Raw genomic sequence first — 22,685 nt, forward strand, 5'->3', positions numbered from 1 at the left:
TAAAAGCCAAACAATTTAATAAGATACATTCAATTTCATTGTGCAACATTTGACAATTAATTATGTTAATGCTCTAGACTCCAATGTGCCCAATGCCAATTCTGTCTAAATGTGCGTGGAGATGTCCATGCTTTCTTTAAGACTAATTGCACTTCATTCAACGTACCTTTAATCTAATAAATAAACTTCCCTTTGAAGCTCTTGCATAGGCTACACTTTTAGAGAAGTGGAAAACAACGCTCCATAACAGAGTTACTTTTATCAAATCATAAACAAAAAGCATACAAACATAAAAAAACAATAGCAATTATTATTATTAAGCACCCTGAAACACTAATGTAAAGTTTTTTTCCCTTTTCTTTGATTCTGTATTCATGAAGTTATACATTACCCCATTTTGCCCAGAGACATTTGCAGATGTGCAGTAAAGAATCTGAGAGGAATTATGTTGATGGGTGGTGTAGCAGTCATATGTCAGTCTTTGGAACACCTGTCCTGCAAGTACTTTTAGACAACACATTTGCTGTAAAAACTGACAGGCTTTTTATTCGTTGTGTGTCTTTGGTCTGACTGCGCTTAGCTCGGAGGGGCATCATATACCCAGTGGCGCAGATATGAGTCCTGGGGCCGAGTCCTTCATAGAAAGCTGGCAGTGGGAGTGGAAAACAGTTGCCACCACGGACAGACTTGGAGTTGAATGTCCTCTCCGTCTCTCACCCAACCCACTCCCCTTCATACCCTCCCACCCCCCTTTCTCCCATCAGTCTGTGGAGTTGACTTCACAGCACCGAGGCGGCGACTGGGTGGATGGCGTCACGGTTGGCTGACATCCTCTTGAAGGCCAGCGGGGTGGCAATGTCACAGCTGTGGGGAGATAGAGCATTGCCACTGGCTGGCTGCCACGTGGGTCCGGTCACATAGGCCGACGTGGTGGCGCTGTACCCCATGTAGGGTGACACTTGGGTGGGAGGGTGGTAGGGAGGGATGCTGGGTGCTGTGACATAGCTGTTCACTGTGGGCAAGCCATTCGGCATCTGGGATTTAAAGAAGAAAGGGGAAAATAAGATTAAGATAAGAGCCTCTTAATTATAGGTTTAAAAAGTCACTAATAACTCATTTCATCATTAGTCATTTTCCTTTTCTAAAAAATGATCAAAAAGAAATTGTTTGCCACAGACATTTTCCTAAATAGGGACTGTAATAAGTTCAAAAAATTTCTGCCCATCCCAGGGAAACACACAAAAGCAGCTGCTGTAATTAGAAAAGGAAAGAAAAACTGGGGCAAGCTGTAGAAGAAAGTGAAAGTGATGTTGGTTGAATTATAAACAGCAGAGAGCTTAATTCTAACTTCACAGCTACCACATGAAAATAAATATTTTCCCAGTTTCGGGAAGCATACGTGCACTATATGGAGCTTGTTTTCAACTCAAAAGTGGATATTGCACCAGTGTTGCTGATAAACTGCGCCATATGATGGGAGACAGGCTGGTTGGGGGCGGCACTTAAAGGATGTCATGACAGACTGAGAGGGAAAAGGCACGCACAGGGGAAATATCATGGTTCGAACCAGGAATGGGCTTTGCTTCTCTGGCACAGCGACAGGACTTAACTTGAGGAATTCACCAAAGCATTTCAGCAGGGAGGCAGAATTTCTGTTCCTGGGTGGTCCCGGACTACTGAGAATTATTTCTATACAACTGGGATCTTTTCTGTTCCTCTCACTTATTTTCATAGACTTGCTTGACTGACAAAGTCACTGGCAACTATCTTAAAAGAGATATGAAAAATTATCTTCCTAACTGGCATTTGCGGTGATTATAAAAACACAAGTACAGAGAAAAAACTGCGTGTGTGTGTGTGTGTGTGTGTGTGTGTGTGTGTGTGTGTGTGTGTGTGTGTGTGTGTGTGTGTGTGTGTGCATGCCTGGGCCTGGGCCTGGGCCTGCAGGTGTCTGTGGGTCTGTACTGGGTGGCTGTGGGTGTCTGGGGCAGTTGTTTGTGGGTGTCTGACCATGTGTGTATGAGTATGCGGGTGTTTTGTATCATAACTTCACTCAAATATACTGAAATGTATTTCATTAAGTCCTGTACAGACAGCCCATTATATTATTCTTGTTTTTTTCCAATTTAAATCAACAAATGTAATTAAACAGTTTCCCCAAGATTAACACATTTCCACTCTTGAAAAACATCATATATTACACACAGCCTAGTGTTTGCACATGGTATACTTATACATACAGACACACATTCGGCTCATGGCAATGTCTATCTATCTATAGGTATAGATATAACATAGATATATAGTATATAGAGAGAAAGAAAAGAAAAGAAACTCCCTTTCAGTTTTACGCAACTGACTACTGCAAGAACACAACTAACTGCAGCCTCCGGAACGACCACATAGTTGAATCAACACCTGTCTGACACAAAGTCAACAAAATCAAACGAGTATACAAAAGGCGAATTTATGGGACTGATCTTGTATCTGATTGTATAATTTATAAGGCGGACCTGTTCTTTCATCCTCCGCCCTCCGTATATATAAAACGTTTTTAAACTTGAATTACATCACTTGTACTTACTTTAACATTACTATTAAAAAGTTTTAAAATTCATATTAATAATAATAACATTAAAGTGTTTCATTGTTATGAATAATAATAAAAATAAATAAAACACTTGGTGTATTTGGTCGACTATGCGACAAAATACTTTAGCGAATTTACTGCTGCTCTAATCCCTGTATTTCTTTTTTAAACAAATAATTTAAACTAAACTTCAGGACATTTACGAGTTTGTTTGTTTGTTTTTTTGTTAAATTTCTAGAGAGTACAAATTTTAAATATTTTTTTTAGATATATATAATATGTAGGCTATGTTTTGTTAAACATTTCGCCTCTTTCAAGCGTTTTTAAAACACTTTTGCATTAACTCCGAGCCGCGGTTCGTGATTTAACCTTAATCTGTGTTAATGATGCTCGCAATCTTGCAGAGAAGCACACACGGGTGCATCTGCCCGCTTTGCCTTCAGAGCAGAGGCCAAAGGTTTCTAGCCGCGGTCTTGGTCCTTATGGAAAAATAGGTGTTAGGAAATTTGTCAGAAATGTAAAGCCGTCAAAGGTTTTCATTGGCCAGGTTTGGTTAGTTTTCTTAGCTGAAAGTCAACCTTTAGAAAAATTAAAAAAGAAAACCAAAAACAACAAGTTCCCTGCTGCTGCAAGAAAGATCGTGCTTTGAAACTGGTGGTAAAAAGTGACTTGTAGTTTGATAGATACAAAGTTGTTTAGCCATCTTGTTTGAACACGATCCTGGCAAGAGCGCGCACTTTCCCTGCGTCTCAGCCTGTCTGACAAACACAAATTTAACAAAGTCTAAAGTCACATTAGATCTTAGCAGGCTGCAGAGTCTGCATGTATAAAATCGGAGTGATGGGGCACATTTTAATCCTCAGTGTTTTGGTGGAACAGTTCTTGCTTCGCCATTCTTTGTTTTTCATGCAATAAACTGTGTAATTTATGGAGTTGTTATTTTCTGCATTTAATGGCTCACTTCTGTTTTTGTATAGCTGCTTGGCTAACCGCTCAGACAGTTATTGTGCGTCCACTTTGAGCGCTCCTAATCTTCCAGCATCGGTTCAATCTTTTTTTTTCCTTCATAATGAGAATGAAAAGCCCCCCATGATAAAGTAGCAAAATAAATGATGTGCATGGAAACGTTTTCTGTCAGTGACCAGAATCACAAGCCCTTTCAAAATAAAAGAAGAAAAGGAAAGCATGCGCACACAAGCGTGATTTGGGAGGGAAATGACATTAAAGGCCTGCGATGAGTGGTGTGTAGACCTGCGTTAGTTTTAGATAGAAAAGCGGAGATAAAGCTGAATAAAAATCTATCCAATCACTTTCAGACTTGCAGCTTATTGAGTTTGGCCATATACATTTTATTAAAGCTACATAACATTAGGAAATAAAACGAAAAACATCTTAAGTTGCATGAAAGTCAGTAACGATTCGTGTATTAATTTTTCACTATTGTATGTTTGAGTCGGCGTTTTTAGCGTGGACTAACCGCTCCAGCAAAATAACGAATGCACCGGACGCTTAGAGCTGCAGGACTGCCATTAAGGACACAACAATATCCCAAAGCCTACTTTAAAACTCACAGACAAATGACGGGATGATGGTTGTCGTTGACTAGGCTACAGCATTAAAACCAGCCAATTCAAATACTGCATAATTTACCAGGGAAACGAAAACAGGAGGCAACTGGCTCTTATTCAGGGGTCCAGCCATTGTCTCGAGTGTGAAGCACGCTACACTTAATTTTCAAAATCCTAAAAGTTAATAATAACTAGGCTATTTAAACCCCCTTTGATGTGCTTATTGTTAAATAATCTGCTCTGTAATCATCCATAAAAGCACTGACCAAGCAGCAGGGCCTAAACGAACTGCCCCTTGTAAAGCCAGAATAAAAAAAAGAGAAGAGAGAGTGAAATAAAAATGCACCCCAGCCAGCAGAAGGAGCGCATTAATGCTGTGAAATGGGAAGTTTCCATGCTAACTGTTAAAATAGAAGAATACTCAAGTCTGCAAGTAGATTAATAGCCTACACTCTTTTCGCTCTTTCTGTACTCCTGATTAAAAAACAAACAAAAAAAAATTAAAAATTGAGATTTCCACTTTTTTACCTGTGTGTATTTTGCCTCAGGTTCTAAATGCGCCTTATCCACGCCATTGACTAGTGGAGAGCTTGCTGGTAGGAAATTAGTCCTGTTAATAGCGCTCCATTCTTCTAGTTTGGTGCTGGGAAAGGATGGACTGTCACTAACTGGGAGGGGGGCAAAAGAGAAAGAGAGAAGAGAGGGCGGTCAGGAGGAGACTGTGCTAAGGTTAGGGGGAAAAAAGACCGGCACAGGCCGCTGCTGTGATTCATGCATCCGTTAACCGCAGGTTAGCCAGGTTGCACAAGACAATAAACCCTGTGACATTCTGAACTGATTATTTGTCAATTTAGGTATGAATAGCACGTAGGTTGAAGGTCTTTCCTGTGCGTAATGCTTCTTTAAATGTTTCCTTGAGCCATTAAACAATTATCTTTGTATTATCTATTATCCGATGTACTGTATTTCAGCCGAGTTTCAAGTGTATGAAACCTAGACTCTGTATTATTTTTTTCAAAAATTTTCCAGATGTCTGAAATTGAGATAATCTCTTCTGAAAATAAAAGTTTGGGGAAAGTATTTTTTGCCTGATAATTGCCTTTTGTCGTAAATTTATATTTTTCTTTAGGGCTGTGAATGAGAACCTAACACAAAGGTGAAATTATCTGTCATATTTTTAATTATGTATTTATTTATTTTATTCGTCGTAAAGAAAATGTGCTCAGAATACATGGGACTAAATGTAGTTGGGGTTTTTTTTTTAATCCATTTCTTTTTTAAGTTATGGCTAAAGCGACTCCCTCTCTCTGGGTCAAGGATATTAGAGAAAAAAAATTGTCTCGCTGTCGGAGACAAATTGAATTGACTTTCATCGTCTCCTTCTTGTGCATGATGGGCACACTACATAGATTCCCCGTTGTTTACTGTGAGAGAAGCCATCACAACAATTTCGACAAAGAGCTGTAAACAAACTGCGTGCTGCACATATTAATATTATAACACTCTGCGACTTTATCAACCCTCGGGAGTTTTGAATGTGTTGTCCGTGTGCGTAAAAATAAAAACTACCCTAGACAAAGCCACTAATATTTTACATTTTTAGCCGTGCACGTGTTTTATTTTATTTTATTTCCTATCATTTCCATTAATTCCAAACCCATTTTAAAAAAGTATGTGGCAAATCTCTCACTTTACTAAATGTACTAAAAACTTCAACTCAGCGTTCAAAAACCTGCCACAAGCATCTGCTAATAATTTAGAAATGCATAAATTGTTTATAAAGGCAGCCCCTCAAAACACTGTTTTGTGAGCTTTCGTGGATATCTGCTTTACATTTATGTTATTTATATTGCTCGAGTGAAGCTTTGCATGGCGGTGGAAGTGGAAGAGGCCGGGGCGTGTTTCTGCATGGCAGCCCTGAATCCTGACAGCAACAGGATTGCGGCAATGGACTGACAACACTTCCCTTCCTGCCACTGGAAAACAAGCTCTTAGAAGAAGCCCTCTCACACCACCGAGCCGACCATTAGCACTGATTTATGCTGGATCCTGTTTCACTGTTTCCAAAACAATTGCGGTTTTGTTGAGTACAAGGCAAAGTTATCTGGGCCTACCTGCATGTGGACAAAACACAACCCACGCAGCAGAAAACGCATTCTAATGCGAGATACTTATTTGAGGCCTGAATCGGGCAAACCGCTGAATGCACAGTTCTGCACAAAACGACTCGCTCCAAGTCATGGCAAACATTCAGCACACCTCATTTTGATACACTTCGTCTCACCGCCTTTCCCTCCGCTGTCCCTCTAATATTCCACATCCGCCTCTTAATTATTCTTGCAAGCTGGACCATCTGTTTCTGAACTAACCTGCCTCCTTTTAAAATCAATATCAGCAGGCAGGTCAAATGGCATTTAAGCTTTCTCTCTCCAAAAAGGCCTGTGGGTTTATAACGTTCCAATAGTTACTTTTGGAGGCCTATAAAAACAATTACACTAACTCAAAGGGAGAAAAAAAACACAAGTGCCGGTTTTATTCCAAATACACACACACATACACACACACATTCGCACTCTTGCGCGCAAAACCCCTTCAAAAGTTGGTTATATGTGGTGCAATAAACAAATGTAACCGCCCTCCATGCAGCCATGCTTACTTTGTTGCTCTGTAATAGACCGTATCCCCAGAATATCAGTTACAGAGTGCGAGGAAGGCCATATCCTGTGCATGGCCATGTGTCCGGGAAGGGTGGGCATGCCAGGGGGAGTGGGCACTTTGGACGTCGGGTATGAGTATAAGTGGTTGTAGGGTAACGTTGGTTGTGGCGGTGGATGAGGCGCCTGCTTGCCCGACTCATACTGGCTCTGCTGGGACAGATTCCCAATCTTGTTTCGGAGGATCCGACTGATGGAGCTAACGGAGGGCAGGTTGAACTTGTCGCAAACCCCGTCAGCGAGTAGCCTGTCCCGGATCTCCCAGGCAAAAATCCCCGGGTCTCTCTGCTTGTATGTCCGTATGTGTTTGACAACGGTGGGTGTGGTGACCCGCGGCTTGCTGCCTCCGATTGCCCCCGGGAGGATGGAGCCGGTCTCGTTGTAGCGAGCCAGGATCTTGCTGACACAGCCGTGGGACACGCGCAACTGCCTGCTGATGTCACAGGGTCGAATCCCGAGTTGGGCCAGCTCCACTATCCTGAGCCGAATGGCGTTGGGGAGCGGCCTGCCGTTTACGAAAACACCACCGAGTTGGTTCACTTCACCGAAGGCAGGCTCTGGTGTCAAAAACAAACACACAGAAGGGCACAACAGTGAGACAGCGATTAGGTAACCAACCCAAGGCCCTCCACACTGCTAACGACCCCTTATTTATAATATAACAGAATATTTAAATAATATATGCTTATATTACAGATATGAATTTCAGCAGATATGCTGATAGTTTATTTGTGTCTCAGTCAACATATTTCAACTTTTGTTATTTATATACGACGGGGGGGAAAAATCAACCTTCTCACATTTGCACTTGATTTTAAACTTGAATTTTTGTTTTTTCAGCAAAGTTTTCACTCCCGCTAAACAACTGAAGTTATGGATCAACTGTGTTAAGTGATCGCTGATAGCTGTCGTTCATGCAGGGTAGATTTCACACCGATGTCCGGTGGGAAGTGCCAAAATTCGTGCGTAACCTCCACATAAATACTCATCGCCCTGTTTTATATCCTCTGGATTAAAGACTAAACTAATCCGTCAAAACACCACAGACAATATCTCGCTAAATTCCCCCCACCTTGCTTTAAGAAGTTGCACCGATCGCTGCATCCCTGTCAAGAAACCAAAAAGCGATACAACACTGAACTCACCCATCGTGTTAAAGCCGCAAATGAAGAATACGGTGTCCGCTTTGTGCCTCCTGCGTGGGTCCTGCTCCGCGTCCAGCGTGTCCACTTTCTAAAATCGCGTCCAAGAAAATCTTCTTGCGCGATAAGGAACAAGAGAGACAAAATTCTCGATCTGTTTCCTGACGGCGCTGGAGACAGGCTTACATTTCAATCTGTTGAAATCAGGAGGCTGGGCTTCCGAGGGTTCTCCCCCCGCTGATTGGATCGGACCCTCCCATTTGCCATCGAGTTTGCACAGACCTAAATTATCATTGGCCCAGAAGTTTGTCATGACAACTTCAGAGTGTCACACACACACACCCGGGTCCCTCTCATCCTGCTATCCAAAAAACGGGGACATGCCACCATGAATGGCTTTGTTTTTTAGGCAGGTTGAGTGCAATCCAGTATCCGTACGGGATCGCATCTTCACTCTTTCAACAATGATGTGAAGATACCAACAAAAAAAAATGACAAACAGGTTCCTATTTGTGAGCATCACAAGGAAACAACAACTGAAATATTATGTGAATTTATTTATAGGGGGAAACCCCACAAATGTGTGCATTTTCGACCCCAGCAGTAACCGGTTTTATTTTATGCAGCTGTTTTTATAATAATCAGTTGCCTTTCAAAATAAAATAAAAGTTCAGCTCCAAAGACCCGACTTTGTGTGGCTTTATGCTCCGCCACACTAACTTTCATCTCAAGCTTTTAAATGGCATCATTAAGGAAATGGCAGGAAATGAATGATTGCTTTTCTGTAATGTAATTGGCTGGTTGATGTTTGTAAATTCTATCTCATTGCACTTGAAGGTTATCATAACTTTTTTCTTATTTGTCACCCAAGTATTTCTTTTCTTCTTCTTCTTCTTTTATTCTCTTTCAGGCGTCGAGCATAGACTGACAGCAGACCAAACGCTCCAGCGATTTGGTGAAAATGAGGCGAATAAGTTTAATCTTTAGAATTTAATCTCTCTTGTCATGCAGTTTGAAAATACACGGCACAGTTAAAAACCATGGCCAGGTTTCAATTTTGTGCCCATTTGACATTAAGTATTATTTCGTTTTTTTAGTCGGACACGTGTCAAAAGAAAAATACAATTCAAATCATTGTTTTTTTTTTTAAACAATTATTTATTTTCACGTTTCTATTATAAGCTGCACGTCTCTTTAGGCTTAGCCTGCGCAAAGCAGGCCAATTTTTTTTAGCCAATTATGCCCAGCGAGCGTTAATGGAATGCAGGTTGTTAAGGTTCTTATGTGATAACATAATTACCTTTTATTTCTTAACCTTTACGCGATTGTCTTTCAAGCTCAACGTTTGCAGCTCAGTGTGTTATAGAGGGAATATTCCTTACTTTCACATGTTTAGCAGGCATGCACTTTCTGCAGAGAAACCCCAGTTGCAAGCAATAAGAAAGATTTGTTGCTCCCCGACACGAGAAACAAACACACGCCATAATTTTGCGCCTTCGCTCACTCCCCGTTTTGACACATGCTTTGGATTTTCCGTGTCATATTTTAAGAAGGCCACGGTGCATGACTGACCTTCATCTCTGTACAATCTAAAGAGATCAGTGTGCATGTAAACATCAAACAGCACCCCTGCGCTGCAGTGCAATTAAGAATATTGTTGAAAACCTCTGCTAACATTAAACACCGAAGCGGCTTTGAGGGGCCAGAATGTACACGAAGTCTTTCTCGGTATTTGTTTCAGCACGCACAGCTCTGCAGGCTGGATGCTGGATGCCTATATTATGATTAGCTTTCCCACCTTTGCTAGGATCGCGTCAAACTCAGAAACTGAACAAATTATAGTGCCTCCACGGCAATGCAAGTCGGTTAGACGTGTCTTTAAAAACGCGTAAATTACTTTTTCTCCCCACGCTGGAGTTGTTTTTGCCTTCATGAACGGTTATTTGTCATAAGAAGACCAGTTGGGGTTGTCTTAATGGACTCTTTCTTCTGTTTTATTTTATTTATTTTTTTGTTTGTTTTTATAAATGTATTTATCGCTGCATCACCTCTTGTGCACCCACCTGCCCACCCTCCTCCGCTCCCAGGCCGCTGATGCAACAAGGATAATGTTTACGGCGGGGAAACGTGCCCAACTTGTTTGCCTTGGGGTGCCTCTGGTAACTGAAATAACACAAGGTCAGGAGCGAGGGATCAAAGGTCTTCCCAAACTGCTTCATCTTCTGCATTTTTTAGGCCGGACGGGCATGCACCTTCCTCCCGTTTCTGTGACATAATACACGTCTAAGGTGAGGCAATCTGAAACCGGGTGACGTTTTAAAACAATAATAATAATAATAATGCTAGCGAAATACATGCTTTATCTGATTAATGGCACCGCAACTATTAACATTTAAACGGTAGTAGACAGTGCATTTTTACGCAGTTGTTCAAAAATTCCCATAAATTAATTAAAAATAATGTGATTATTACAGTCAGTGAAACTGTTGCAAATTATCATGACTGTTATTTTTATAATAATTATTGTAAATTGTACTTTTATTAACGGTAAAACGAAACTAGTACTAATAATAATAGTGTATTCTTAAAGAATGCTGCTAGAGTGTATTAAACACATACAAATAAATTTAAAAAAAATTGTGTCGTCACTATCAGACTAAATATGTAAATAATAGTGGTTTAGCCTGTAGAGTATGTTGGCATCAGTGAGCCTCCACGCACGATTTGCACACTCTACACGCCTGTACTGTTCACGAGCCCAGAATGGTCCGTGTCGAATTGAATTGTTCATACCTCAAGTGAAGGCAACGCATCACTTGTCAGACAAATTGCGTAATGATGGAGTCAGAGTTTCGTCCTGTGCTCTGCAGGAGAGAGCATAACCCAAATGATTTTCCTCTGTCTAATAAGGTTTCTGTGAAATCAGAGATGGATTGTTAACAGGCTTATCCTCTTGTCTATTCTGAAAAACAGTAGGCTTGTTGTTGGGTTTTTAAAGTTACAGTCTACACTTTTATTTTAAGACTTTAAAAAAAAGTATGTATATAGGCTACAGTATTAATGCTTCGTTAAAAACACCAACATGCTCTATTTGAAATAGTCCAGCTCCTGCAGGATGTACTGAGTCATGTTATTTGGTTCTATATGCTGCCAAGCAGACGACTGCATACCCCAGCGTTTGATGGCCCACACAAACAGCGTGCGTCCGGTGGTGTTGCGCACGCATAATGCCTGCGCAAGTGCAGCTCTTCCATAGCACGTCGAAATCCATAATTTAATGCTTGAGGGGTATTTTCTAAATAACATCACACAACGTCACATGCTTGAATTTCTAACACTTCCTCTGCTTGTTTGCACTGATGTGCCTTTGAGCCCCTTCAGGTTTTTCTTATTAAAGCTGTTTCTCTCTCTCCGTTTTTAAAACCAGGATGCTTTAATAACGTGGTCTGTTTGAGAGCAAGACAATGGACCGTTTATTAATATTTTTATGAGCTCAAAAAGAAGACGACTTTAGGAATTGTAATTATTTGTTTCACTTGTTTATAGTTCCGTTCTTCTATTTGCCTTCAGTGGAATCGCAAGCTCCAACAGCTGTGTTTGGGAGCCACACATACTGCATGGCTGCACGTTTAACTCCTTATATTGCAGTTCACGTCAAAGTGCATGGCGTGGTTGTGATCGTTTTCATGAATATCGAAGCTACATATTGGCAAAAATACCTAGTTTCGATTTACTTCTGCTTTTCTTCTTTTCCAAAAGAAAAAAACTGTCAGAAAACTGAACACTGGGATGTAATGCTGATGATAATCCATCAACACTCAGCAGATAAACATGTTAAGCTGTGAATGCTTATCGTGTAACATGCTGAGTGAAAAACGTAAGCGCTTCGTCCAATTTGCATTTCCAACGGAAATTCATACGGTCCACGTCACATGAAGCCCACAACGCGATAATATTCTTCTTTAGAGCAAAGTTATGGGGTGTGCCTCATCCTCTTATTTGGAAAAACATATCCATAGGTTATAAACGACATCTTAAGGCCTCTATCTGGGTAGAGGGAAAAAATTAATTAGTGATAAGAAAGGGTTCCATGGTTTTGTTTACCTGTGCTACTAGCAAAACAGCCATAAATTCGGATGACACAGGCACTCTTACCACAACTATCCGCTTCGTGTGTGAGCGAAGTCACTAACCCACCTTTTCTTTTTAATTTCCTCATGTTCGACAAGTAAAGGCATGAGGAGCTCAGTTGTCACCACAAGGCTGTGGTGCAGCTATACAAAATTTTAAAAACAACAAAAGAAAAAGCTGAACTAGACTCCCTGGTCTTGGTTTCTCAGGCTGTTAGACTGTTTTGGTATCTGCTAAACTGTAAACCCGTTAAAACAGTTGTGTGGTTGCAGGATTTCGATTAAGCCTCGTGGAAATGCAAAAGAAACTCTCAACATTAAACGCAACTTATTTACCATGTGTCTTTTAGTTCCATTCAAAAATTGGTGCATCTAATTTTATATTAGCCCACTTTACTGGAGATGCAAACGTAAATCGCTAACATTTATCTTACAAATCAATTTACGACTCAGACCGAATTAATTCAAAGATGGGAGGACATTCTAATTTTCGTGGATGCTGAAATAATCTCATAATAATTTTAAATAACGTTTTATTAACGTAAGTCTAAATGATGTAATCTTTCTAAAAATCGTCAGTACCGAAACAGAAATTCTCGTATTCAAATACATTCGTTTTCTATCCACCGCAAATGCGAAAATAATGATGATGTTCAAAATGACGATGATGACGAAACGGCTACGTTCTGCATCCTCTAGCAGGCATCAACCATGTAGCTGATAGCCCTTTAATCAGATCAATTAGACACCGTTCTAATACGTTCCATTTAATGTAGTTTGAGCTACCACATTTTTACCTTTTACTCTCCACTCAATCGGATGACACCGTCATATCAAGACGAATGAAAGTGTGACACTGAAATAAAGTGACACACTTACTATAGAAACCACAAGACCATTGCCAAACAGTGCGCATTTAAAGTCCGTAACAAGACTTTAATAATGAATTCGTAATAATCATCTTTTCTTGAAATTAAGAGGCAGCACATAAAGGGGGGGAGGGGGGGGGGGTATTGATATGTCCAATATTTCGCAAAGATCACTTTAATAGCTAAACCAAATAGCCTACGGCATATTACAATGATACAATAATAATATTACAATAACTACAATTAAAGTCTTTGTGCATTATTATTATTATTATTATTATTATTATTATTATTATTATTATTATTATTATTATTATTATTAACTGTGTGACTTTGTACCAGTGGGACTTAAGACCCTGTGTCATGAAACAAGCTGCTGAAATTGGATTGAGACGCTTTGACTGTAATCCGCCCAGACTGCTACTTCCTCTTTGTGGTCTGAAAAAAAAAAGTGTGTAAGACAGAGTTTCTTATCTGCAACCTTGAGACGCAGAGCCACCACGCTGCTCATATTATCCGTGGAGAAAGTTACAGAGGGGTGTTAAAAAAAAGTTCCCAGCTCCAGGTTTAATGTTCCCAGTAAGATCCTGTGGGAAATCCAAGTTACCACTAATGGGTTATTATGGGGACACGCAGTGATTTCTTGTTTCACAAAGGGGTTGGAGGTCTGTCATCTCATACTAACTGTCCCCAAAACGACTGACATCTGCAATAAGATACACACGTGCTGAGAGTTATAGTGTTTGTGTGTGTGTGCGTGCGCTGCTCGGAAAATTGAGGTCCAGCAGCAGCTTGTCACCCAAGAGCACCACTAATCCGCGTTATTAAAGCGGAAAAGACGTGATTTCCCCTCAAGTTGTTTGATACAAACGAGATAAGACTGTGTGGATTTTTACTGTGTGGACACTGCTGTTTTTTAGGATAATGCCATCGCTTGGCGCCTTTAAAATAACCCGCACCGACGATTCTAACCTTTGCAGTCCAAATAGCGGTGACACCATTAAAGTCTTTCTACAGGTTAGCACTTCTCCAGGACTGAGTGGCCCGGTAACTTTAGTGCGGCCTTAATGAGGACGAACGCAGGTTAACGACGAATGTAGTCGTGTTTCAGAGGCCAGGCCTGGGTTTCAGCGGAGAGGGACAAAAAGAAACAATATTTACGACACTTTTAAGCATACATCACTTTGACATCTGTTCGTCTGGCACCTGGCATCCATTAGTATTAAATATTTCATTCCGCCCTAATTTGGACCTCTCTTTGTCCCGTACCAAGGACACTGGGGGGGGAAATGGAGAGCTCTACCTTTATTGCGCTTTTACGCGCCGATTACTTTGTGCACAAAAAAAGTGCAAATGGGGTGTTGATACAGACCACACCGCTATGTTATGCGTTGTAGATACGAGGAATCCTTGAGTCATACCTGGGCTGGACTTATATTAAATTTTCCATTAAGATCCCCGCATAAGCGCGGAAACATTCCTGCAATTAGTCAAGTTTGGGCACACGAGCTTCGGATTTTTACGCAGTGTTATTAGATTACTGAGTGGACGGAGTGTTCAATATCCTCATACACAAACAGAGGTCGGAGAGAGTCAGATGTATAATGTCAGCGTGGACATTGACAAAATACTGGCCCTCTGATAGCCCCCTTTTTTGTTATTTAATTTGGAGTTTGGCGCCGAAAAATAGAAGTACATGTTAATTTAAGGATGGTGGAAATAAGAATACAATTTCATCGTTCTCTCTGGGGACATGCAGTTAAATTGTGATTGATGTGTTTCATAAAGAAGAGAGGATTACACAGGAATATCAGCACTGAAGCACCGAGGCCTCCTTAATCGGGACGCATTGTGGAGACACCGGAATGAGAACAAATTTTGTCTGAAGATAAGGGTGGAGTGAGTTAAATATTGTTTTTATTATTAATAATAATATTAATAATAATAATGTAAAGGGATTACATTTTTGAGCATCAAATAGCTGAATTAGTTAGAACCGGCTTAAAATCTTTCCATTTGGTCTTTGTTGACACAAAATTGTGACCAATTTGTTTTAATCTTCTTTAGTTTCACCGTACGTCCTTGTTGGTGACACGCGGTGCAGGGGTCACAAACGCTGCTGTGCCAACACACACTTTACCTGGGCAAGTCTGTGTATTGTAAAATGCAGTGGCGCCATCTGGTGGATCTTCAGGGAACACGTCAAACATTTCTTAAGTATTATTCCACGACTTTTTAATAAAATACCAGAATCATATACTACACATATATAATTTTAATTGCCTGATAAATGATAAGTTTTTACTTCCCTGGATTGGCTCGTTCAATTAGTAAAATTGTAACTATATTGAGTTCTATTTCACCTGTTTAGACTGAACTTATTTCACTTTCAAATATGCTTGTGACGTGTCTGTTACGCAAGTATACGTTTATTTGCATTTCTTTCCTTAAACACTGCGTTCATCCCTCCTGCTATTGGTTGTCTGTGTGAATATATGTCAGGCCAAGTTGTTTTTATCTTGATAAGTTCAAGTTACTTGGTACACACACACACACACACACACACAAAACGTCAATTCAAATGGAAGGTTCTGCTGTATATGAAATACGACCTTTTTTAGATAATCTATATTTACCGGAGAAACAAAAATAAAAAGTCAGTTAAAAAAATCAATAGTTTTTACACACCTTACAAAACCATAATCGGTTATGTATTACAGCTAAAAGGAGTGAAAACTGGCCTTTGACCCTGGCCTGTTAGACCCACTGAACAGTTGGCACAAAGAAAGCTGTTAACAAATGTTAAGCAGCTGATATTTCTTATGGTGGTGGTGAACTATCTATAAACCATGCATTTTAAAAGATATATATATATATATATATATATATATATATATATATATATATATATATATATATATATATATATATATATATATATATATATATATATATATATATATGCTGTACGTGTTTGTTTTCAAGGGTATTGTATTTTGTAAAGCATTGCATTCTCCTTGTAGTTTCATTTTGCAAACATCATAACATAACGTCATAAGATTAGCAAGGGAAAATATGTGTAAGGACAATAAGAGCAAGAGTCTCTTCTCCCCCATAGCTGTATAGTTCACAAAGCTGAAGCCCTTCAGGAAACAAAGAATTAGTAAAAATAGATGAAAACATTAGACACTGCAGAGCTGTCATATCTGTTTGCCTGTATATGTTGGCGCAGGGATACTAAGGGTGCTGGGGCTACATTAAGCCCAAAAGAACTTAAAGACTAGTGAAATAAACTCCTCCCACAGCTTGTGATTGGTTGAAAAATGCTAAGACGAGTCTGCCTCTCAGTTTTAATGTGAATCCTGCAGAGGGCAACCAAGTATCACACATGTCAGATGCATCTACAACACTCAGAAGGCTTTAAAAATATACATCATGCAGTCGAAAGTAAGCGTATGTAAAAGCATGAATGAAAAAGACTTTACTTGGTTTGTTTGTTTGTTTGTTTTTAGTAATGCTGTTTCTCTTAAATGAACAATGAAATTGTGTGAAATTGAATTTTCTTGCCTGAAAGCATTTTGGTGACAGAACACTCGTGTTATTAATGTTGTAGATTTTAAATCATCTCTGAATGCATATGGATCCATTTATACATGTCTGCTTTTAATGCCATCAGAAGTCAATAGAACGATTACAATTAGTCATTTATTGTATATCGGTCTTGTCATAATCAGGACAAGAGCTCAGCTATATATCAATTAATTTGTAAATATTTATAAATGTGGGTCTCTCCATCAACTTGACTTCAAAAGGTGTATATTGATCATGCTTTGCACCGAACATAAACTGTTATTCTGAGTTTGCTAAAGTATCTATCAGGACTGCACTGACAGGTGTGTTTGTTTCTTTTCAGTGGTCAATAAATGATCAGTGCTAACTTTATTAAATGATCAAGATGAATATTTAGCTTTTAACTTCATTTTTTCTTGGTGTTTCTGTCTCCACTTCATTCTTATTTCTAAAGGTGATTTATTTTCCACTAAAATCGTCAGTTTGAAATTCAGGGTGCTCTCAAATATTTTTGCCTCCCCTGGATTTGTTTTATTTTTATTATTTATTTATTTATTTATTTATTTTTAGAATACTTTCTTGTATATTTGTAGTTTCTTCAGGAGTTTTGTAACTCCTTTTTATAAAAACGTCTTTGACAAACACTGGTTTATTGTCTTTAAAAACAATACTTTTTGACACACTTTCACCGAGTACAAACATACAGCTGCTGTACGGTCAAGCAGCCTCACAAGACTCCAGTTTACTGCAGCGCGAGCGATGTGGCTGCCAAGTAATTATCCCCCACAGCCCCTGTCCAAAATGCTAATGGTATTTACAGGAGAGGACATCAGCAGCAGGTGCAGCTGCTGGAGCGTGATGTTACGCTGAGACACCACACTAAACTGAGAAGTAACAGAGGAACCATTGTTGCCATAGGTGTTAAATAATCAGTCAGACTGAAATCAGATAAATGTTGTTGTTTTTTTCCGCAGTTTTTGTCTTTTACTCCGATGCGACAGCTTTAGACACAAATATAATACATATATGTCAGCAGTTGGTTTATTGATGCTGTGGCATGAGTTTGGAGTGAGTCGGAATAAAAAGATTGCTGATTCCAAACTGACTCCAGATTTTTACTGCTGAGATTTTGTTTGCTTTAAACTTTCTTGTTAGTAGTTCATGAAAGTACACTCCAAAAATTCTGTCTTAAGGATTTAGTGCGGATAGGAATGTAATTTTACATAATTAAGTGATATCTCAAGTTAAGCACTGTGAATGCAAATCCATGAACTCAGGTCTGTGAATTAATCCTATAAAATCTAATATTCCGGTTTAGGACAGTCTTACTTGCACTCTGTCGATTTCTTTTTTTAAAATGAGCTTATAAACCAAATACTGATTAAATGACTTGAGAATGTTATTTGGAACAGACTTCATTAAACATTCATTTTAAAAGCTTAAACGTTTTCTGACTGGAGGAATAACCTCTAAGCTTTCTTAAAAAAAACTACAGTTATTTACAAAAAATTATCATTGCATATGTTAAATATGTTGAATGTTGCTTTCTACAGTCACTATATATATATATATATATATATATATATATATATATATATATATATATATATATATATATATATATATATATATATGATTGCAGGGTGGAAAACAGAAAGAGGTCTCTTCGTCGAACTTCTAGGGAAAGCTCTAGGGAAGCTGTCAGTTCAGCTGCTGACTAGAACCATGAGAGAAAAATCTCCATTTGGCTGAGGAGGGATTGGGAATGGAGAGCTGAACAACAGAGTAAATATTTGGCAGTGGAGAGCTCTTGGGAGATGCAGAGAGCCCACTCTGGCTGAAGCCCGCGGGTGTTAAATAGATTAAGGGGCTGCTGGGTCAAAGAAATTCCCGCTCTTTGGACATGACTTTTCTTTGCTTTTGGGTGTTTTTGCTCTCCAATCGAGTGCCCTCTGTAAACTACCCACTCCAGCTAACCTGCAGTACTGTAATCCTCTGCTGTTTGTCAACCACTGGGAGGCCGATGTGTACACACAAAATGTGCTTCGGGAGGAGTGCGTCTTTTAAGACGTTTGTGCGTGATGTAAACACTTAAAGGTTACTTAACACTGTTTGGTTTTCATGGACGAGATTACGTGTGCGTAAAAACAGTGTAAAACGACAGGTAAAGGTGGATTTCAGAGCATTTTGGCGGAGTAATACAGGTCAGCGACTTTTTTTGAACTCGGAAATCTAAATGGAATTTAACAAGTCCTGAATATTGCTTTGAGCTATAGACTTGGTGGCAGTAGACGCAGAGCAGTAGATAGTGTCCCAGATCCTATTCAGCTCCATTCAAAACCATGACAACACAGAACAAGCTCGGATTTATCTTGCTAAGTTAAAGGACATTGTGCCGGGGCGTCAATCAGGCATTATTGCTGGACTGAACAAATGCAAAATCTTGACTGGAACAAATGCTTCCAACGGGTCTCGGACGCGGGGCTACATTTTCCCCCTTTGTTCCCCTTCTCTGGTTGGCATGTATTTGTGTTCCCCCTCGTTCGACCACCCAGGACGACTGGGGAGGCATGTCCACCACTACTCTCCTCCTCGGCCCTCGTGCACCTTGGTGAAGTGGCTGAGGGTGGATATCAATATCAGTTACTAGAAGTAGGGAGGAGGAAAAGCACCCCCACCACCACCACCACCAACATCGTGTTGACATGAGACTGGATTCACGCTTTGCAATTAATGTGCTTTATAGGCTAGCACAAGGGTAACAAATTGACCAACCACTGCAGCAATTTATCAGAAAATCCCCCAGGCTTATTTTCGTGTTAAAGTTAGGTAAAAATCTGCTGTTGGGTTACAGTTATCGCTATTATATTAGCAGTTCTAAACACAATAAAATACAAATACCTTAAAAAAATATTTGTCAATAATATAACACCCTTATTTCAAATCATATCTTCCAAACCAAGTTTTAACATTTCTGTTTGCCCAAAAATTAAACATGATAATAAATCATCTAGTCCAAAAAGGACGTTTCGGAAAAAAAGTCTGGAAATCCTCCGCCGTCCATAAACGTCAAGACTTCTCACGTCTGCAATTAATACGCCCATTAGAGGCGTATTAGTTAAACCAACTGGCAGGCATCACGCTAATTGCTCACTTTGTATGCAAATATTGGACACGTTGTTTGGGCAAAAAAGAGGGAGGAGGGGGGCGAGGTGTAGGAGAGAGAGAGGGGGTGTGTGGGGGGGATGGGATGGGCTCTGTTGTCAGTTGCCACCCAAGATGTGATTCAGCTCCAACAATTACCATTATCTGTTTCCCAGTTTGACGATACGGGACGAATCGGTAATGATGACGAGTGTTTCCTTCGCTCATTCTTGAAGCTCTGAGGATTTTTTTTCTCAGTTCACACCTAACCATCATTGGGTGTCAGCACTCGAGCTATTCAGGTACTCAGCAGAGGAGGAGGCTATTTATAAGCGAGCCCCTTGTGTTTGCAGCTTATGAAGTGCTGTTTGTGTAAATACGGAGGCCAGCGCGCACACTGGTGTTTGGACAGTGCGTGAAGTGGACTTTTTTTTTTGATAGATTTGGTTTGAGTGCTTGCTTCTTATCGGCCAGAACAAACCCAGAGTGCATGCAAGGAAAGGATGGCTGCACCGACCAAGTTCAGTTTTTCCGTAAGGAGCATCCTGGATTTGCCTGAGCAGGATGCGGATGCAGCAAAGCGGTCTTCCCCGATTTACTCCTCTTGCTCTTCCAGCTCACCCTACAGCTCATGGATCGACTGCGAGCGGAGCCTTTGCATGTGTAAGTGGGCGTTTAAAGCCATGAAAGATGGGTGATAATGAATTTTAAAAACAAGGGGAGAAAAAACTAAGACTACCCTGAAATGTTTTAACAATTTGCTTTCTCAAAATGATAGATAGATAGATAGATAGATAGATAGATAGATAGATAGATAGATAGATAGATAGATAGATAGATAGATAGACACATCAGTTTAAAAATGCTTATTCTAACTTGCTGTTTTTTTTTCTACAGCTTCTGACGATTGCAATTTCGAGGCCTCTCCTGACTCAACTAAGCCCGATGACCCGTCCCTCGATTCAGAGCCTGAGCAGAGCAAGAAGAGCAAGAAACGCCGCGTTTTGTTCTCCAAGGCCCAGACCCTTGAGCTGGAAAGGCGCTTCCGCCAGCAGCGCTACCTGTCGGGTCCGGAGAGAGAACAGCTGGCACGGCTGCTGAGCCTGACTCCAACCCAGGTGAAGATCTGGTTTCAGAACCACCGCTACAAGATGAAGCGAGGTCGAGCAGAAGGAACACTGCAGGACGTAGAAATCCCGCAGCCGCCGGTGTTGCGCAGAGTCGTTGTTCCGATCCTGGTCCGAGACGGGAAACCCTTTCACACATGCTTACTTGACTCTGAGAAATTTGGGTGTTTACCTCCGTCATCTCAGCCGGTGCCCTTCCCTTTAGCTTACACATCTCTTCAGCATCCATCATCCATCCATCCATCCATTGCTCTTCCTCCAAGGTACCACCAACACTTTCCGGCAGTGGCGGCGGCCTCCAGCTTCGCCTGGAGAGACTTTTGGAGTGATTCGGTTCATCTTAATTCTTTCAAGTAAAGGTCTCGTTTAACTCATTTAGAACGGCATCAAATGTTTTCTGAATGTTTTGTAAATGTTCGAGCAACTTAAACGTTTAGATTTTTTTCTATAGAACGAATTATATTTTGCACATTATTTACGCACGTATGCGGAAATTTTAAATGTTGTTTTCTCTTACATGGCTCATTGCTGTAGCCTTTAGATTTTTAATTACCGAGGTGTATTCGTGTGATTTTTAAGCCTTTTTAAATGTAATATTTACATAAATGACTTGATAATTGAGTTCCAGTAGCTGCATTAGGCGGTAGAACAGGATAGGAGAATAGGGGCAAAGCCGCTATATAAGTATGAAGGGAGAATATGCCATTTGTTGGTTTTAAGGATACTTTTTTAAAGATTTAACTGTCTTTCTGTGAACAAAATTATTAATAAAATTCTTCATATTTTGTATATTTTGACAATGTAATGTGCTTTCTTTCTTTCTTTCTTTCTTTCTTTTTTTATGTGTTGGCCCCAAAAGCGTGTACCCTGTGCATGCATTTCTAAAGACTAAGCTAAAGATAAAAGGTTTTCGTTTTCCTACAAAAGGTTTTGTGTAAAGATTTATGTGAAGTTCTAAAATAAAAACAACCTTAAAAGAAAAAAAGATTTATTTTTTTTATCTAAAAAAATGTAGCAGGTCTTGACAGAGGCCCCAGGGAGCTTTTATAATGTTAAAAACGAATTTTGCACCCAAAAGCTGAGCAAACATCACATCTGAACAGACTAGGTTTGGCATAAGAATAGCCAGTAAACATTAAGGCCTGTCCCTCTACAGCACGCTGTTGTTGTCTGGGACTAAGAGCTGCTTTTCCCTTATACAATTAACTTTTGTTATTCTGAGGAAAGTGGTCTTAATATAGCTATTAACTTTATCTGGAAATCTTGGTGTGTGTGTGTGTGTGTGTGTGTGTGTGTGTGTGTGTGTGTGTGTGTGTGTGTGTGTGTGTGTGTGTGTGTGTGTGTGTGTGTGATTATGATGATGATGTGATTTTTGAGGGGCATAGCAGTAACTGAAGGCAAATCATCAACCCTTTTTCACTTCTCATACAGAAATGTAATATTATTTATTCCACAATTGAACTGTTCTAATTTACAAATGATTTAAAAAGGCAAAATGAGCTCTTACTGTTGTTTTCTAGTATAAACACAACACATTTGGGTTTTTGTGTGTCTGCATTCAGGCAACAGTTTAAACCAATCCTCGAGAATAATACAAAAACATTCACTACAATGTTACTTGTAATATTATAGCTTATCCTAAATATAATACATACGTGACTATTTTTTAACATTGCTGTGCCACCTCAAGAAAGCAGGTCCACTCATGCTTATCTTGAAAAATATGCCTCAGTGTTTAAAATCATGTCAGTTTTTCATCAGTGATGAGGGGGGTCTTCTGCTTTCACGCCCCCTATAATGTTGTTTGCTCGTCCTGTGACCCTGCAGCCCA

The 22,685-nt window shown here is 39.9% G+C and overlaps 2 protein-coding genes across 2 annotated transcripts; one reads left to right on the forward strand and one right to left on the reverse strand.

The window, feature by feature from the left end:
* pax9 (paired box 9) lies at positions 1 to 8,210 on the reverse strand. Its single transcript, XM_026152698.2, has 4 exons — positions 8,018 to 8,210; positions 6,815 to 7,429; positions 4,687 to 4,826; positions 1 to 1,034 (listed from the first exon to the last, which is right to left on the reverse strand). The coding sequence occupies exons 1-4, from the start codon at positions 8,019 to 8,021 to the stop codon at positions 780 to 782; spliced, it is 1,014 nt and encodes a 337-aa protein (XP_026008483.1). The 5' UTR covers positions 8,022 to 8,210; the 3' UTR covers positions 1 to 779.
* Positions 8,211 to 19,846: 11,636 nt separating this feature from the next.
* Positions 19,847 to 21,839, forward strand: nkx2.9 (NK2 transcription factor related, locus 9 (Drosophila)). The gene is made up of 2 exons (XM_026152900.2): positions 19,847 to 20,390; positions 20,625 to 21,839. The coding sequence occupies exons 1-2, from the start codon at positions 20,231 to 20,233 to the stop codon at positions 21,209 to 21,211; spliced, it is 747 nt and encodes a 248-aa protein (XP_026008685.1). The 5' UTR covers positions 19,847 to 20,230; the 3' UTR covers positions 21,212 to 21,839.
* The last annotated feature ends 846 nt before the right edge of the window (positions 21,840 to 22,685 follow it).

Source organism: Astatotilapia calliptera, chromosome 19 (genome assembly GCF_964374335.1).
Source record: "Astatotilapia calliptera chromosome 19, fAstCal68.1, whole genome shotgun sequence".
NCBI lineage: Eukaryota > Metazoa > Chordata > Actinopteri > Cichliformes > Cichlidae > Astatotilapia > Astatotilapia calliptera.

What these genes read in the sequence shown, in the direction of transcription:
- nkx2.9 (XM_026152900.2), top strand. Translation starts at nt 20,231, where the DNA reads ATGGCTGCACCGACCAAGTTCAGTTTTTCCGTAAGGAGCATCCTGGAT. An exon ending in CGAGCGGAGCCTTTGCATGT is followed by an intron (nt 20,391 to 20,624) that starts GTAAGTGGGCGT and finishes TTTTTTCTACAG; the next exon opens with CTTCTGACGATTGCAATTTC.
- pax9 (XM_026152698.2), bottom strand. An exon ending in GTCTATTACAGAGCAACAAA is followed by an intron (nt 4,827 to 6,814) that starts GTAAGCATGGCT and finishes CCCCCCTCCCAG; the next exon opens with TTAGTGACAGTCCATCCTTT. An exon ending in CTGAGGCAAAATACACACAG is followed by an intron (nt 1,035 to 4,686) that starts GTAAAAAAGTGG and finishes TTTAAATCCCAG; the next exon opens with ATGCCGAATGGCTTGCCCAC.